The sequence below is a fragment of the Pongo abelii genome, chromosome 12, assembly GCF_028885655.2.
Source record: "Pongo abelii isolate AG06213 chromosome 12, NHGRI_mPonAbe1-v2.0_pri, whole genome shotgun sequence".
Lineage (NCBI taxonomy): Eukaryota > Metazoa > Chordata > Mammalia > Primates > Hominidae > Pongo > Pongo abelii.
This window is the reverse complement of record NC_071997.2, coordinates 89,049,261-89,065,794: the sequence shown is the minus strand read 5'-3', so window position 1 is coordinate 89,065,794 and position 16,534 is coordinate 89,049,261. Positions and strand designations below refer to the sequence as shown.

General features: G+C 37.2%; 1 protein-coding gene across 7 annotated transcripts in view; it reads right to left on the bottom strand.

Moving 5' to 3' along the window:
* Positions 1-16,534, bottom strand: part of THADA (THADA armadillo repeat containing) — a 361,316-nt gene that overhangs the window by 270,107 nt on the left and 74,675 nt on the right. For all 7 annotated transcript variants that reach the window (XM_024242323.3, XM_024242322.3, XM_063713447.1 and 4 more), the window contains 3 exons: positions 10,644-10,776; positions 7,619-7,732; positions 1,473-1,595 (listed from right to left, as the gene is read on the bottom strand). In XM_024242323.3, coding sequence (XP_024098091.2) covers positions 1,473-1,595; positions 7,619-7,732; positions 10,644-10,776 — 370 coding nt within the window. The remainder of the gene's footprint in view (positions 1-1,472; positions 1,596-7,618; positions 7,733-10,643; positions 10,777-16,534) is intronic.

Genomic DNA, 16,534 nt, shown 5'->3' with positions numbered 1-16,534 from the left:
TGTCCTTTGCAGGGACATGGATGAGGCTAGAAGCCATCATCCTCAGCAAACTCACACAGGAACAGAAAACCAAACACTGCATGTTCTCACTCATAATTGGGAGTTGAACAGTGAGAACACATAGACACAGGAAGGGGAACAACACATACCAGGGCCTGTTGGAGTCAGGAAAGGAGGGAGAACGTCAGAACAAATAGCTAATGCATGACGGGCTTAAAACCTAGATGACAGGCTGAGCGTGATGGCTCATGCCTGTAATCCCAACACTTTGGGAGGCCAAGGTAGGCGGATCACAAGGTCAGGAGTTCCAGACCAGCCTGGCTAACATAGTGAAACACTCTCTCTACCAAAAATACAAAAATTAGCTAGGCGTAGTGGCATCCACTTGTAGTCCCAGCTACTCAGGGGGCTGAGGCAGAAGAATCACTTGAACCCGGGAAGCAGAGGTTGCAGTGAGCTGAGATCACACCACTGCACTCCAGTCTGGGTGACAGAGCGAGACTCCGTCTCAATTAAAAACAAACAAACAAACAAAAAACCTAGATGACAGGTTGGTAGGTGCAGCAAACCACCATGGCACGCTTATATCTATGTAACAAACCTGCATGTTCTATACATGTATCCTGGAACTTAAATAAAAATTAAAAAAAGAAAATGTGGGATGTGTGTATACTGATAAACCAATACACACACACACACACACACGCCCCCCCCCCCGCACAGTATGGATCAACCTTTCATATACTACATGAAAGAAGCCAATAACATAAGGACAAATATTGTACGATTCCATTTATATGAGGTATTAGACCAGGCAAATCCACAGAGACAGAAAGGAGAACAGAGGTTACTAGGGGTGAGGGAGATGAGAGATGGGAGTTAGTGTTTAATGAGTACAGAGCTTCTGCCCGGGATGATGAAAATGTTCCAGAAATGCACAGTGCTGATAAATGTTGTTGTGAATGCACATAATGCCACTGCATTGTATATACTTAAAAAAACAGCTAAAGTGGTAAATTGAAAAGAAATATAACTGGCTATTTAAAGAAAAATAACAACAATGTAGTGTAAGTTTACAACACACATAAAAGTAAAATGTGTAACAATAATAGCACATAGATTCAGAGGAGAGAAACAGAAGTGCCCTATTATTAAGTTCTTATACTTTAAGTGACATGGTGTAATATCACTTGAGGGTAGTCTGTGATAAGTTAAACATACATACTGTAAACTCTAAAGCAATCACTAAAATTAAAAAAAAAAAAAAGAAAGATGGCTAATAAGCCAACAAATGAGTGAAAATGGAACCATGAAATATCGAGAATAAAAAATGTAGCTTGATCCAAAGATTTCTAAGAAACTTCATGGTAAAGGGCAGGAAATATTTTTTATCATCCAGTGAAAGATTAGTTTATTAAAACCTACTCAGAAGCATAATTAAATCAATGAAAATAAATAGTGACAGCACTTACTGCCCAGACCGGTGATGTAAAACCCAGAATTGCAGCCTTAGCTCCATCAGCAACATAAGGAATAATATTTTCTCCCAGGCGCGTATCTCTGAACAATGCTCTAAGGATATTTAAAGCATGAACCTAAAACAAGAAGTTCAAAATTAGTTGTAGTTGAAAACCGTGGCTAATTCTAAATCTACACATATCCAGTAGTACAGCTTCAAAACAAAAAATTTACTGAATTACAAGAAATGGATAATCCACAAATGAAATAGCAGATTTAATAACAGACATCCAGTAACTGATAAACCATTTTACAAAAAATTAGTAAGATTCAAACAATGCTATAAAAAAGCTTGATCCAATGGACATACATAGAAGCCTGCACCTAAAGAGATAACACATTCTTTTCGAGCACACATGAAACATTTATTTTCTAAAATCCCTCATACCTAGCTACAAATAAAGTCTCAACAAATACCAAGTAATTAATAACTTACAGATTATGCTCTGATCACCATGGAATTAAGAAACTTCAAAAAAAAACTTTACTTTTTATTTTATTTTATTTTATTAGATGGAGTTTAACTCTTGTCGCCCAGGCTGGAGTAGAATGGCACGGTCTCGGCTCACCGCAACCTCCACCTCCCAGGTTCAAGCGATTCTCCTGCCTCAGCCTCCCGAGTAGCTGGGATTACAGATATATGCCACCACGCCCGGCTAAGTTTTGTATAATTAGTAGAGACAGGGTTTCAACATGTTGGCCAGGCTGGTCTTGAACTCCTGACCTCAGGTGATCCACCTGCCTTGGCCTCCCAAAGTGCTGGCATTATAGGCGTGAGCCAGCGTGCCCGGCCTAAAAAATGCTTAAAATTGGCACATTTTCAAGCACATTAAACACTGGTCAAATTTTTTTTTTAATATTTTGAAGATGCTACCTACATATCAATACTTGTAGGATGCAGCTTAAGTGAAATTCAAAAAAAAAATGTACATCTCAAATGCTTCTGTTTTTTTAAAAGACTAGAATGATTGTGTAAGTGACCAATTAAGTCAACAGAAAATAAGTCAACAATAAACTTGAAACACAGAAAGAAAATAAAAATTTAGAGCAGAAACTTTTAACATAGCAAAGACACAACTAAGAGCATTAACAAACCCAAAAGCTGATTCTCTGAAACAGAAATAAATCCCTGACAAGACTAACCAAGAAGAGAGGAGAGAAATAAGGCACAAATAAAAAATATTATGAAAGAGTTTGAAGCTACAGTGAGCTCAGATTGCACCACTCCACTCCAGCCTGAGTGACAGAACAAGATCCCGTCTCTAAAATAAAAAAATAATAATAATATATGGTCTCATTTATGTAAAACTCAAAAAAAAGATAAAACTAAAACTAGAGTATTGGAAGTTAGGCTAGTGGCTACTCTTGGAGAGAAGGGTGTGGACTGGAAGAGAACAAGAGGGGGCTTTCAGTTGCTAGAAAAGTTCTATTTCTTGATGGCTGCACAAATGTGTTCACTTTGTGAAACTGTACTGAGGTACACATATGGTTTGTACACTTGTCTGTATATGTACTATAATTCCATCAAAAGATGCATATTTAAAAAAACAGGAAAGGAACGGCATGAAAAGGAAAACCACAGGCCAGTCTCACTCACAAAACCAGTGAGATACGCAAGAATGCAAAGATAATATTAAATTGAAAAATCAATACAATTCATTACATCTGCAAATTCTAGAAGAAAACATATTTATCTCAAAAGATGCAAAAAATATTCAATAAAATTCAATTTCCTTAATAAGATAATGGGTAGATTAAAAATTGCAGCAGATTGATCAGAAACAACATAAGGATGCCTGCTATCTCTCTTTCTATACCAAACTTTACTACAGGTTCCAGCAGCAAAGTACAATAAAAACTGTTTTGAAAAAACTAAAAAGTAGAAAGTTAAAACAAACTTAGCATTATTTGTCAAAGGTTTGATTATCCATAAAACAAATCCAAAAGAATTTACAGATAAGTCATTTGCTGTGTTACAGCAATTCTGATAGGCTGCTGAATATAAGCCCAGCAATTCTGATAGACTGCTGAATATACGCACAATTATAACCCCAAAATTAACTGCATTCTTCTCAAACAGCAACAGATAATATAATCTTTTAAAAGTACCATTCATAATTGCAAAAAAATAAGACATCAGAAATAAATCTCAAAAATAATCTATAAGACGTTTATGGGCCAGGCATGGTGGCTCACGCCTATGAACCCAGCACTTTGGGAAGCTGAAGCAGGTGGATCACCTGAGGTCAGGAGTTCAAAACCAGCTCGGCCAACATGGTGAAATCGTGTCTCTACTGAAAATAAAAAAATTAGCTGGGCGTGGTGGTGCACGCCTGTAATCCCAGCTACTCGGGAGGCTGAGGCAGGAGGATTGCTTGAACCCAGGAGGCAGAGGTTGCAGTGAGCCGAGATCGCGCCATTGCACTCCAACCTGGGCAACAAAAGCGAAACTCCATCTCCAAAAAAAAAGACTTTTATGGGAATTAGTTTAAAAAATAATAACTGACATTAAATGATCTGAATAAATGGAGAAATAAGCCATGCTCATGGAAGATTCAATACTTAAAAAGATAATTTTTCCCAAATAAATCAATACATTTAAATTCTAACCAAAATTCCAAAAGGGCTTTTTATTGAGTTTAACAAGCTAAGTCTAAAATTTTTATGGAACAGCAATAGGACAAACATAGCCAAGGTCATTCTGAAGGGAAAACAGAAAAAAGAGAGATTCACCTTGCCAGATAGTATAACTTTTTATAAAGACACAATAATTAAAATAGTGGTTTTAGGCCAGGTGTGGTGGCTCACGCCTGTAATCCCAGCACTTTGGGAGGCCGAGGCAGGAGAATCACGTGAGGTCAGGAGTTCGAGACTAACCTGGCCAACATGGCAAAACCTCATCTCTACTAAAAATATAAAAATTGGCAGGGCATGGTGGCGGAAGTCTATAATCCCAGTTACTCAGGAGGCTGAGGCAGGAGAATTGCTTGAACCCAGGAGGCGGAGGTTGCAGTGAGCTGAGATCATGCCATTGCACTCCAGCCTAGGCCACAGAGTGAGACCTCATCTCAAAAAAAAAAAGAAAAGAAAAGAAAAAGAAAAAAGAAAGAAAATATAAAATATCTTTCTGATCTTGGGGTATAATTTCTGAAATAAGATCCAAATGTACAACCCATAAAGGAGAAAGCTGACCTATTCTATTTTATTAAAATTAAAAATATCTATATAATAATAGAGACCACAAAGTAAAAAGAGAAAACACAGTTTGGGAGAATATATATGTAATTCAAATGATCAAAAAGAAATCAGTATCAAGAAAATATTTTTGAAACAACAATAAAAATCCAACTCCTACAAAACAAAAATGAAGGGACAAATAACCAATATTAAAAGTAAGCAAAGTCTTTCAACAGACAACTTTCAGAAATAAACCAAAAGGCTAATAAACATATGAAAAGATGTTAAAGCTAACTAGTAATAAGAAAGATGCAAAATAAAACTAGAAAACATCATTTCACACTAAGCAGAAAGTCAAAAACTGTAAAAGTCTGATAATACAAAGGTGTTGATAAGCAATGGAAACTCATACTCTGCTGGCACGAATACAAATTAGTTCAACCACTTTGGAGACAACACAACAGTATTGAATTGAATATGTGTGTACCCTACAACTCTGCAATTCTACTTCTAGGTATATAACCTGGAGAAACACTCACGTGTGTAAGGAGACACGCAAGACTGTTTGTTTCAGCATTGTTTGTAATAGAAGAAAACGGGAAACAACCCAAATGTCCATTCACAAAAGGGATGAAATGAAATAGAATAAAATACTGTTCAGAAATGAAAGTGAACAGGGGCTGAACAGGAGCTTACTAATCTTAAAAATATAATGTTGATTGACAAAAGCAAAGTATAAAAAGTGTCGATAACAACATTCATGTAAAAGGAGATAAAAGTATGATGAAAATGCTTGGGAATGATAGTCACTAATTTGGGTTAGTGATTATAACTGAGGAGGAATAAACGGGAATGAGATGTGGAAGAATCCACAGCATAACTAACGGTCTCTGTAATGTTTAATTTTTTAAATTGGAACTGGTTTCAAATATGTTCATTATTTACTATACATTTCTGCATACTGAAGTATTTCAAAGACACATAATAAAAATAATGAAGAAATGAACCATGGGAGGGGAGAAGGAAAGCAAATTATCAACTAAAAAAGCTTAGAAGACTGGTCAGAGACAAAATTTTTAAATCTCACCAATTTCATAAAAATGATCACTAAAATGCCATTAATCACCTTGAAGTAGAGTAGGGCAATAACTATCCAGCACTCGTTAAAACCAAGCCCCACTATTTTTAGATGTTCTTATAAAAATAGCACAGGTAAAGCATCCCAAATAGAAAAATCTGAAATCAAAAAAGCTCCAAAATCTGAAACTTTTTTGAGCACGGACATGACATTCTAAGGAAATGCTCATTGGAGCATTTTAGATTTTCAGATTAGAGATGCTGACCTGTTCAGTATAATGCAAATATGCCAAAATAATAAAAAAAAAAAAATCTGAACTCTGAAACACTTCTGGTCCCCAGCATTTCAGATAAAAGATACTCAACATGTACTTTTTAAAAGTGATAGTCTAGGAAAATAGAACCAATTACATTTTTTTCACATTTCACTGAAAAATGTCTTGAAATGATCATTTTTGAACGGTGATTAACAACATTTCAGTCAATTTTTAAAGAAATAAAAACATTTCATATCTATGGGCACTGGCCACTATGTGCCATATGACTATGTTCCATATGACTGTGGAAAAGAATGGGGATTCTTTTCCACAGTCCACATTCCGGCCCATGGGCTCCCTTTATCTAACACTTTGCCAATATCCAACAAACATAAAATCCCCTTTCTTTTCCAAAGTCCTCATTCTGGCCTGTGGGCTCCCTTTAACACCTCCCACAGGTTCTGAAATAAAATCATATGTACTTATCGTACTTGATTGCAAACTTCAGCTCTCAATCTGTTCCCTGACCTAGCATGGCCCTTTACAGTTGGGTAGGAGTGTCCTACTATAGGCTGGGCATGGTGGCTCACACCTGTAATCCTAGCACTTTGGAAGGCCAAGGCAGGCAGATCCCTGAGGTCAGGAGTTCCAGACCAACCTGGCCAACAGGTGATTGGGCCTGGTCTCAAACTCCTGACCTCAGGTGATTTGCCAGGTATGGTGGCCCATGCCTGTAATTCCAGCTACTGGGGAGGCTGAGGCATGGGAATCGCTTGAACCCAGGAGGCAGGGGTTGCAGTGAGCCACGATCGCACCACTGCACTCCAGCATGAGCAACAGAGTGAGACTCTGTCTCAAAAAACAAACAAAAAAAAGGAGTGTCCTACTATGAAGCATTAACTGAGTAAGTCCAGACTATAATGTACAAGCAGTACTTGATAGGTATTAATATTTACTCCCTAGTGGTGAAGTGGAGCTATGAGGAGTGCTTTAACTTCATATATGTAGGTAGTGACTAAAAGGAACTAAATGCTAGTAAAATATGAACACCCCAAAAGGTAGATATCATATTTAAAGGAAATTTTCAACTGCTGAGTTACAAAATGTACATCAACGCAAAGAAACACACATGAAATTCTAAAGTGCTAGCATATGCACTTTCAAATTCGTAGATGCAATAGTATTATAAAATATCTTATATAAGCTGGATGTTTTCACCAGAGTTTAAAAATTGTTTGTTTTGATTAATATATTCAACTAAAGCAATGGTTTATTTTGTGGATGGTAAAGACAAAAAAAAAAAGAAAGAAAAACTATTCAAACAAGCTTCAAATGTCTGTCCAATGTTCAAGAGTTCTTTATCTCCAGCAGATACTTTTTGTTAAAAAATAAAGCAAAGATTTAAAACAACTGCAGGAGGCTGAGGCAGGAGAATTGCTTGAACCTGGAAGGCGAAGATTGCAGTGAGCTGAGATTGTGCCACTGTACTCCAGCCTGGGTAACAAGACAGTAACAACCGTCTTGAAAAAAGTGAAAAACAAAACAAAACTAAAAGCAACACTGGAGGGTTTGTGTATTCCCATGATTACCTGGGGGACTGTACTCTGTAAGTCATCTGTAGGCCCAGCCAAAGAGATTAACTCTTTCATTGTTATTTTCAACAAATCCATTTTGCCTTTCTTTGGTTCAGACGCCAACAGTGCCTATGGAAAAAGAATGGAAAAATTAACAGGGTTCTTAGTTTACATATACTTTTTTGCTGCTTCCCTGGATCAATCCCAAAATGCAAAATCCCCTTAATAAAAACATGTGGTTATCAAAGAAAGTTAATTAAACCATGTGGCTGTGGGCAAGCGGTTTAACCTCACAGTGGAACCTACAGATTCTTCATCTGTAAATTTAGGTGAAGGTGAAATCATGTCATCTCTAAGGTCACTTCCAGTTTGCTCATTAAATTTTATAATTCTAAAAGGCCAAAAAATGGCTCTTATTGACAACTCCTTAAGAACCCTAAGTAGGTGGCAGTTCTGATACAATAAACAAATCAGTTTCAGTAACAAATTTATCTAACAAGAAAATTCTCTTTACTTAAAAAACAAAAAAATCTCTGGATTAAATTTCTTGTAAGAATGTTAAGGCTCCCTGGAGATGAAGCAGTTAGTTAATTCTTCACAAAAGAATCATTACTTGTAGGACTAATCAAATCAAAGCATTTGAAACTCCATGGAACAAAAAGAAATACTGCAAACACCAAAGAGGTCCTATATTTGAAATTTTCAGTAGCTTCTTACTTGCTTTGTATCTAACACTTTGCCGATGTCCAATAAACATAAAAATAGGGTATTAAGCTACTTGAGGCAATAAAAAGGAACGAGGTACTAATATATATTACAACATGGATGAACTCTGAAAACATTACGCTAAGTGAAAGAAGCCACACACAAAAGATCATATACTGTATGATTCCATATATATGAAATGTCCAGAAAGGGCAAATGTATAGAGCTGGAAGGTAGATTAGTGATTGCCTAGGGCTGAGTGGCAGGGGTAGAGAGAAATGGGAAGTGACTGCTAATGAGTACGGGAGGTTTCATGGGTTGATGTTCTAAAACTAAATAATGGTTGTACAGCTCTGTGAATATACTGAAAACCACTGAATTGTACACTTTAAAAGGGTGACTATATAGTATGTGAATTACATCTCAATAAAGCTGTTAAAAAAAAGTCACTTTAGTCACATTCCCAGACTCCCTTCCTCCATGTCTACTTTTCATGTTTGTAGCTACTGGCTCTCAAGAGTGAAAGTTTCAAGTTAGTTAGCTTCTTCTGAAGCATTTGAAATCTACAGAAGTGGAAAATAAAGACATACAAAAAATAGTTTGATTTAGAAGAAATTTCTAATAGTTTATTTAGGCTCAGATAATGTATATTTTTTAAATGACTATTCAAAAAAACTTTATGTCTATATTGAAAATAATTTTTAATCTGTCTACACAAAAGGTAAACTCACAAACTAAGTAGACAGTTCTTTTCCATAGCTAACACTATGCAGATTTCCACCAAAACAGGAATATAACTTTATTAGTAAGTCACGCTAAGAGAAATGAAGACTCTCTTTAAGCAGATTTTTTAAAAAAAATTAGACTTTATTCAACTAAAAAAAAGCTACATTCAGTTACAAAAATGTCTTCAGGGAACCATGGCTTTTTTCTCCCAAAGAGCTAGGTAAAGTTATAGCATTCTTGCCAAGGCTAGGGTAAGAAAGTACACCTTCCGATTACTCATTATGACCAATACTTAGTACAAGTTGGGCACCAGAGCTGAAAGAAGCACACTGCACAAATATGCAGTGAGACCTTGATCTTGTCTTAACATTTGATCTCAGACAGACAAATGACACGTAAAAACAAAAGATCAGAGTGAAATTAGAGGCAGGAGAATGAAACACACTGATCCAGAATGGGTCAGATCAAATAAACGTTGATTTCTGAAGGTCACCAAAATCCGTACAGCAGAACTACTTCAATGATCTCTGTCAACAACCTCTGCAACTGATGCCCACCGTCACCAAAAAATCATAAAGGGATTTTAGGAATTTGACGGAGGAGTAAGAAAGAGAACGAAAAAATGTAGGGGCACGAAAAAAACCAGAGACTTCATTCCATTTATTTTCAGTGCTTTTATTATACCACCACATTCCTGGATTTAATCTTACTATATATTAAACAAAGGTCTTTCAGGATGGGGTCTGATTTAGTATTGTGAAGACACTGGTTTTTATTCTTTGGGTTCATGAAGGTAACAGTCTTAATTTCTAAATAAAATATTTTCCCATCAATAGCCATATCTAAGTGTGCTGATATGAAGCAATATTTAAGGTATAATACTAAGTGAAATCAAAGAGCAAGCAGTGTATATGTTTTCATATGTGTTCAAAAGGAAAACGGACTCGCACACACATATTCTCATATGCAGAGAGGTTCAGGAGTCAGGCTGCCTGGGCTCAAGTCTTAACTCAGTTTTACTGTCTCTGTGGCCTTTGGCAAGTCACTTAATGTACCTAAACCCCAGTGTCTTCACCTAGAATATATGGATGATAATAGGGTCCAAGGAAGGAGTTAATGAGGTGAAATAACCACTAATAAATGTCAGCTACTATTATGATTATGATTATTTTATGGATGGACATTTTATAGGAGAACTGAAAAGAAAATGTTAACACTGGTTGCCTACAGAAAGTATTGAAGGTCTTGAGATGAAAGGAACACTATTTTTTTAAAAAAATACAGTGGGGTGGTGGGGTAACATATGCACTTCCTGGAAGTGAGCAATGACTGTGCCACAGTAATGTCTGCCTACTTAATACACAGACAGAAATTTATACCACCCTCTGTTTATATTACAAGATTGACCTTTTAGAGGGTTTGTTCCAAGAACAGATCTTGTCACAGGAACACACCGTCCCCACATTAAAACAAAGCCACAAATGCTATGGTGCTGAAAAGACAGAAATGTCCTTTATGTAATACGCTCACTCACATGTCAAACAGGTTAGGATACACTATCATCAAAAGACAAATATAAACAAACAGCTAAGGTCCTACTGATAAATACCTGTATGTAGAAAGGAATTCCAGCACTGCGCCTTGTAGCACAGAGTTTAGATGAAGGATTACTGCATTTAATTTCCTCTAAAACACTCCATAGCCACTGTTCTGGCAGCTTTTGCAGACTCACATTTGGGCACCTAAAAGGCATATATAATCAAATATTTGGAATTAGGTATCAAAGTTAAAAGTACAAACTATTGGTGCACATTTACACTGTTAGAAAATAATAAATATCCTTATATTGAGTGGGGGTGAAACTAAAACATGTCTCATACTTTTCACCCACTTTCCTCTTTATTACGGGTCTTAAGATCTAAAGATTTCATTTCTACCAACTGCAGTGTTTAAAGCATGTGTCTTGTCTGCAAAATAAATTTTGAGACATGGGCTTGCATCCACACTCAAAATATTCAGGAAAAGGTTGATCATGGTCTCACAGGTATTTCATACTATACAACTCAAGATTTCCAACAAAGAGAATATAAGTTTATAGTTTACTATAATTTATGCTCTATGTTTATAGGGATTACACATATTCAAAGAAAACACATTTTAAACTGTATTTTAGTAATCATTTTCATCTCTCTCAAAATGAGGCCTACCACAAAATTTTCAACCAGATCCTCTGGAGAATTAAAGCAATTTATCTGGGAAGAGGCATAAACGTTTTGAGGCGATTTGAACATTACATCAGTAAGCTTCTGCATTATTACATTAAGCGTTATCTTAGAGTGCTCAAGTACATTTAATTTTTATAAAATTTTTAACTGTATGCCCTACTAGACTGTATAACATTGCCCAAGGAATACCAAATTCAGTGGTAGGTAGACACAATTATCTTAGCAAGATAGTACCTGGTTTTAACTGAAATTAATATATGAAAATTAGCAGATAAAGGTCCAAAGGAAAAACACTCTTTTTTAAGTTGAGGAAGAAAAGTTGCAGAAAGATAACTGATTTCCAATTTACAGTGAGAATTAGATCTCTTAGGAACACATTTGGGATTTTTTTTTTCTTTATTCTAGTTTGCTGTAAAACAGATAACTTCAGTAACTAAACATTCTAAATAGCAACTCAGATTCAGCTACATGTTTCCCATAGAACAAAATATATAAATAATACTACTTTAAAGGAGGCATTTTTTAAAGTTTGACATGGACCTAAAAAATATTATTTCAGTCATAAACGTTACAATTACATCTCCCTACTCCTAGCAGGCTCTGTGATTCTAAAGATTTCCTTTTAGCATATCTTAAAATCCATCACCTCACGCTTGCTTCTTCGACACTCCTGCCCTCAGCCACCAAAACCAGCTATCAAAACTCCCAACGCTAGATTAAAAAAGATTCAGAGACATAACAACCAAATGTAGTGTGTGAACCTTGCTTAGATCCTGATTTGAACAAATGAAATGTAAAACAGACACTGTCAAGTAACAGAGGAAATTTATATACATACTAGATAATAGATAACACCAAGAAATTCTTTATAAAATGTGCCACTGCACTGTGAACATGGAACAAAGTGTCCATATTTTTAGAGATGCATACTGAGTACATAGGAATAAAAATCACAAATCGGGAATGTGTTTTAGAATACTTCAACAAACAACAATAAAAAGGGATAGATGAAGCAGTTGTGACTCAACTTTGATCACTATTGAATTTGGATGATGGGTAAAGGTGGCTTATTATTCTCTCTACTTTTAAATATATGTGATATATATATACACAAATACACACGTTTATGTGTTTGGAATTTTTCATAATAAAAATAATTGCCCCACACTTTTGTATTTTTAAGGATTGAGGTTACTTCCCAATCACTGGATTTTGTATCTTTTAAAATTAAGATAAATGTCTTGTGTTTTGTGAAATAATTTCTCTATTAGTAATATTGCCAGCTTGATCCTCACACAGTTGTGATCCTCTCACACTTGTGATCCTCACACAGTTGCCCAATCAAAAACTGAAATCCAAATTCCTAAGAGTAATTACTTAAGTGCTAATGATATAGATTACCGCCTTCTTTTGTTCCTTCTTCACTGTAAAAAAAAAAAAAAAAAAAAAAAATTGGGCCAGGTGAGTGCGGTGGCTCACATCTGTAATCCCAGCATTTTGGGAGGCCAAGGCGGGAGGATCACCTGAGGTCAGGAGTTCAAGACCACCTTGGCCAACATGATGAAACCTCATCTCTACTAAAAATACAAAAATTAGCTGGGTGTGGTGGCGGGCACCTGTAATCCCAGCTACTTGGGAGGCTGGGGCAGGAGAATCGCTTGAACTCGGGAGGCGGAGACTGCAGTGAGCCAAGATGGCGCCACTGCACTCTAGCCTGGGTGACAGAGCGAGACTCCATCTCAAAAAAAACTAAAAAAATTTAAAAAAAAAAAAAAAGTTTTTTGGTGATTTAGCTACCCAAGAAAAGAAACTGGAATTATAGAGGTGAATAAGATGTGAATAAGATAAAGAGTACTTGATCTATTATCTGTGGGCTTAATTTATACTTGTATTTTCTTCCTAGAACCATGGGAAAGTTAAAACCAGCTTATAGATAATGCTACAATCTAAGGTCGTCTCCTGTAGGGGATTCGCTACGTAGGAAAAACTAAGGGGAAGAAGGAACTGCAGGACATGAGAGGTACTTTCCTATTTCCTTAATTTCCTCAGTGTGTTGAAATACAAATACACTAAATACTAGTTCAATAATGCGCCTCAACTGTCAGTGGGCCTCCCCTGGGCCTCCCTGAGTGAGCCCACAGAGGCTCTGGCAAAACCAACCACTCCAAGAAGGCAGGTCTGGAATGAGAGTAGAACATCTCACTATGCATCACCCTTCCTTGCATGAACTTTCAGTGGCTCTTGACTATTAACCAAATCATCTAACTCCTCTTCTAACTTGATCAAACTCTCCTAGCTTGAAAGGTTGCCTATGACCTGGACCCAACCCTCCTACTTAAATCTAACCTTAACTTTTCCAAGTTCCTACACAAACTCCTCTGGTCTAGTAAGATTGTTTTTTGCTGGTTCTCATACAAACATACAACACACACACGCCACAAACACACATACCTCATATTCCCAACTAAGCATTTGTTTATGGTCTCCACACATATCCCTATTCATCCAAACTGATGAAACTTCCTCCAAATACTGTATCTCACGAGGACTTTTTCTTTCTCTAAACTTCTAATTAACTTGAAGCAACTACTAGGTATTAGGCGTACATGGGATCAGTACAGTATCATGGAAGGGCTGGAATCTGAACTAGACTTTGAAGGACATGTAGGTCGAATGGTGGAAGGCCCATATATGAGAGCTAAGGAAGTAAAAGATGAGATGACTGTGGAAAGAGCTAGGTCAAGGCCCCAGAGGCAATTCCCTAATTTAGATACTTGGCTAGTATAACTGTAAACAGTTAACTGGGCCTATTTATTCCCTTGAGTATCGCATACTAAGAACCAAATGCTCCTTGTTAATTTGCAGAATTTGAAAACAGAGGCCAGAAGAATGCTCTACAAGGTCAAGGCCGGCAAAATGCCATCAATAGAGCTGTCTCTGCCCACTGCACCATGGACCCAGGAACCTCATGAGCTCTGGGAAATGTTCAAGGCACCAGCTCCTACCATCTAGTCCAAACCTTCTTACTCTGCTCTGGAATTCCCCAGCATCAAACCAGCTCTTCTGCAGAATTTTTTACTTATCTGGTTTCCAATGTGAACTTTGCCACCGGTTCCTATTCCTCTGATTCCCTTGCTTCTCAGCTCTGCACCTCTCCCAGGCAAGTCCTGCCCTCAAAGCCATACAAGGGAATTTGGTCCAATAATGGAACTCTCACCCTCCCTTTTACTAAAATTAAACATACTACATTTTAAACAAAATCTACTTACAAGTTTTTTGTTTGTTTTTATTTTGTTTTGTTTTTGAGATGAAGTTTCACTCTTCTTGCCCAGGTTGGAGTGCAATGGCACCATCTTGCCTCACTGCAACCTCCGCCTCCCAGGTTCAAGTGATTCTCCTGCCTCAGCCTCAGCTGGGATTACAGGCATGCGCCACCACGCCCAGCTAATTTTGTATTTTTAGTAGAGATGGGGTTTCTCCATGTTGGTCAGGCTGGTCTCGAACTCCCAACCTCAGGTGATCCGCCCGCCTCGGCCTCCCAAAGTGCTGGGATTACAGGCGTGAGCCACCACACCCGGCCACAAGTTTTATTTAAACTATCATACTGGAAATATATTTGCCTGCCACAAAGGAAAGAAAAACAAATATTCGTTGGATGTCTATTACACGTCTGGTACGACACCAGGCTTTTCACAGCTGCTCTTACTTCATTCTTGGAACAAACTATGAGAAAGTTATTTTTCCCAACTAATAGATGAGAGGGAATATATCACAGTGGTTAGGAACACAGATTATGGACCCGTGTTATCTGGTTTAGAATCCTTTCTCTGCTACCTAGTAGCTGTACGATCCAAGGCAATTTACTAAATTTCTCCATTTTCTCACTTTGCTCTTCTATAAAATGACGGTTTTTGGGAGGATTGAGTTTGTTCTTATATCTAATAAGTTCTTAATGGTCATTTTCTAAAACCATCTGTTATTATGAGAAAAGCAAGTATTAAAAGAGTTTCAATTGAAATGATAGAGATGAAACAGCTGAGTTTCCATTTTGACAGGACATACCCCTACAATGCAAGTTAATATTAACAATATGCAAAATATACAAATAGAAACCCCAAAACCTGCTGAGTCCAAAAACAAGATAATCATCTGGGTAAAAATGAAGAGAAATGCAAAGCAGTGAGTGTGCTGATACCAGAGACCCACAGAGTTACAGATTTAGAAGCAGTAGTGGCAGCCAAAGAATTTCAGCAGCCTCATCTCTTTTGAAAAGAATCTGAAAAAGGGCTACTGCCAGAGCTGCCTGAGGCTGTAGCAGTAGGAAAAGCCAAGGGCACAGGGAGCCTCTGAATCAGGCTGACTACTAACTCAGTGACTAGATCTATGATATCCCCAATTTCACTGTGAAGTGGGAGACCCAAAATGCCACTACCTAATCTAGTTCCTCTGATAGAGAGGAAAGAGCCTAGAAAGAGATCAATAAAGAAAACAAAAGGCTCTCATCATAGCCAGCGAGCCAAAATTCAAAATATAGAAATAAATTTTATATTAAGAAAGACAATCTAAAAAAAATCAGTAATAACACACATTCACTCTATATGAAACTAATTTTATGGTGCAGTCTGACAAAGACCTTAAAATAACTATGTTTAGGATACTGAAGTGATAAATAAGGGAATAACTTCTATTTAAGAAGAGTTAACTGGGCATGGTGGCTCACATCTGTAGTCTCAGCAACTCAGGAGGCTGAAGCAGGAAGATCACTTGAGCCCAGGAATTCAGGGCTACAGTGAGTTATGATGGCACCATTAGACTCCAGTGTGGATGACACAGTGAGACCCTGTCCCTTAAAAAAAAAAAAAAAAAAAAAGCAAGAAATCATGAAAAACAAGCCATAGTGAAATAAGAACAGGCATGTATAAAAATAAAAAAGACTAGAAATAAAAGTATACTTTCAGCCAAGCACGGTGGCTCACGCCTGTAATCCCAGCGCTTTGGAAGGACGAGGCAGGCAGATCACGTGAGCTCTGGAGTTTGAGACCAGCCTGGGCAACATGGTGAAACCCTGTCTCTACAAAAAACTACAAAAAAAAAAAATTAGCTGGGCATGGTGGCACTCGCCTGTAGTCTCAGCTACTTGGGAGGCTGAGGTGGGAGGATCGCTTGAGCCCAAGAGGCAGAGGTTGCAGTGAGCTGAGATCATGCCAAGGCACTCCAGCCTGGGTGACAGAGTGAGACCCTGTCTTAAAAAATATATATATATATTATATAATAT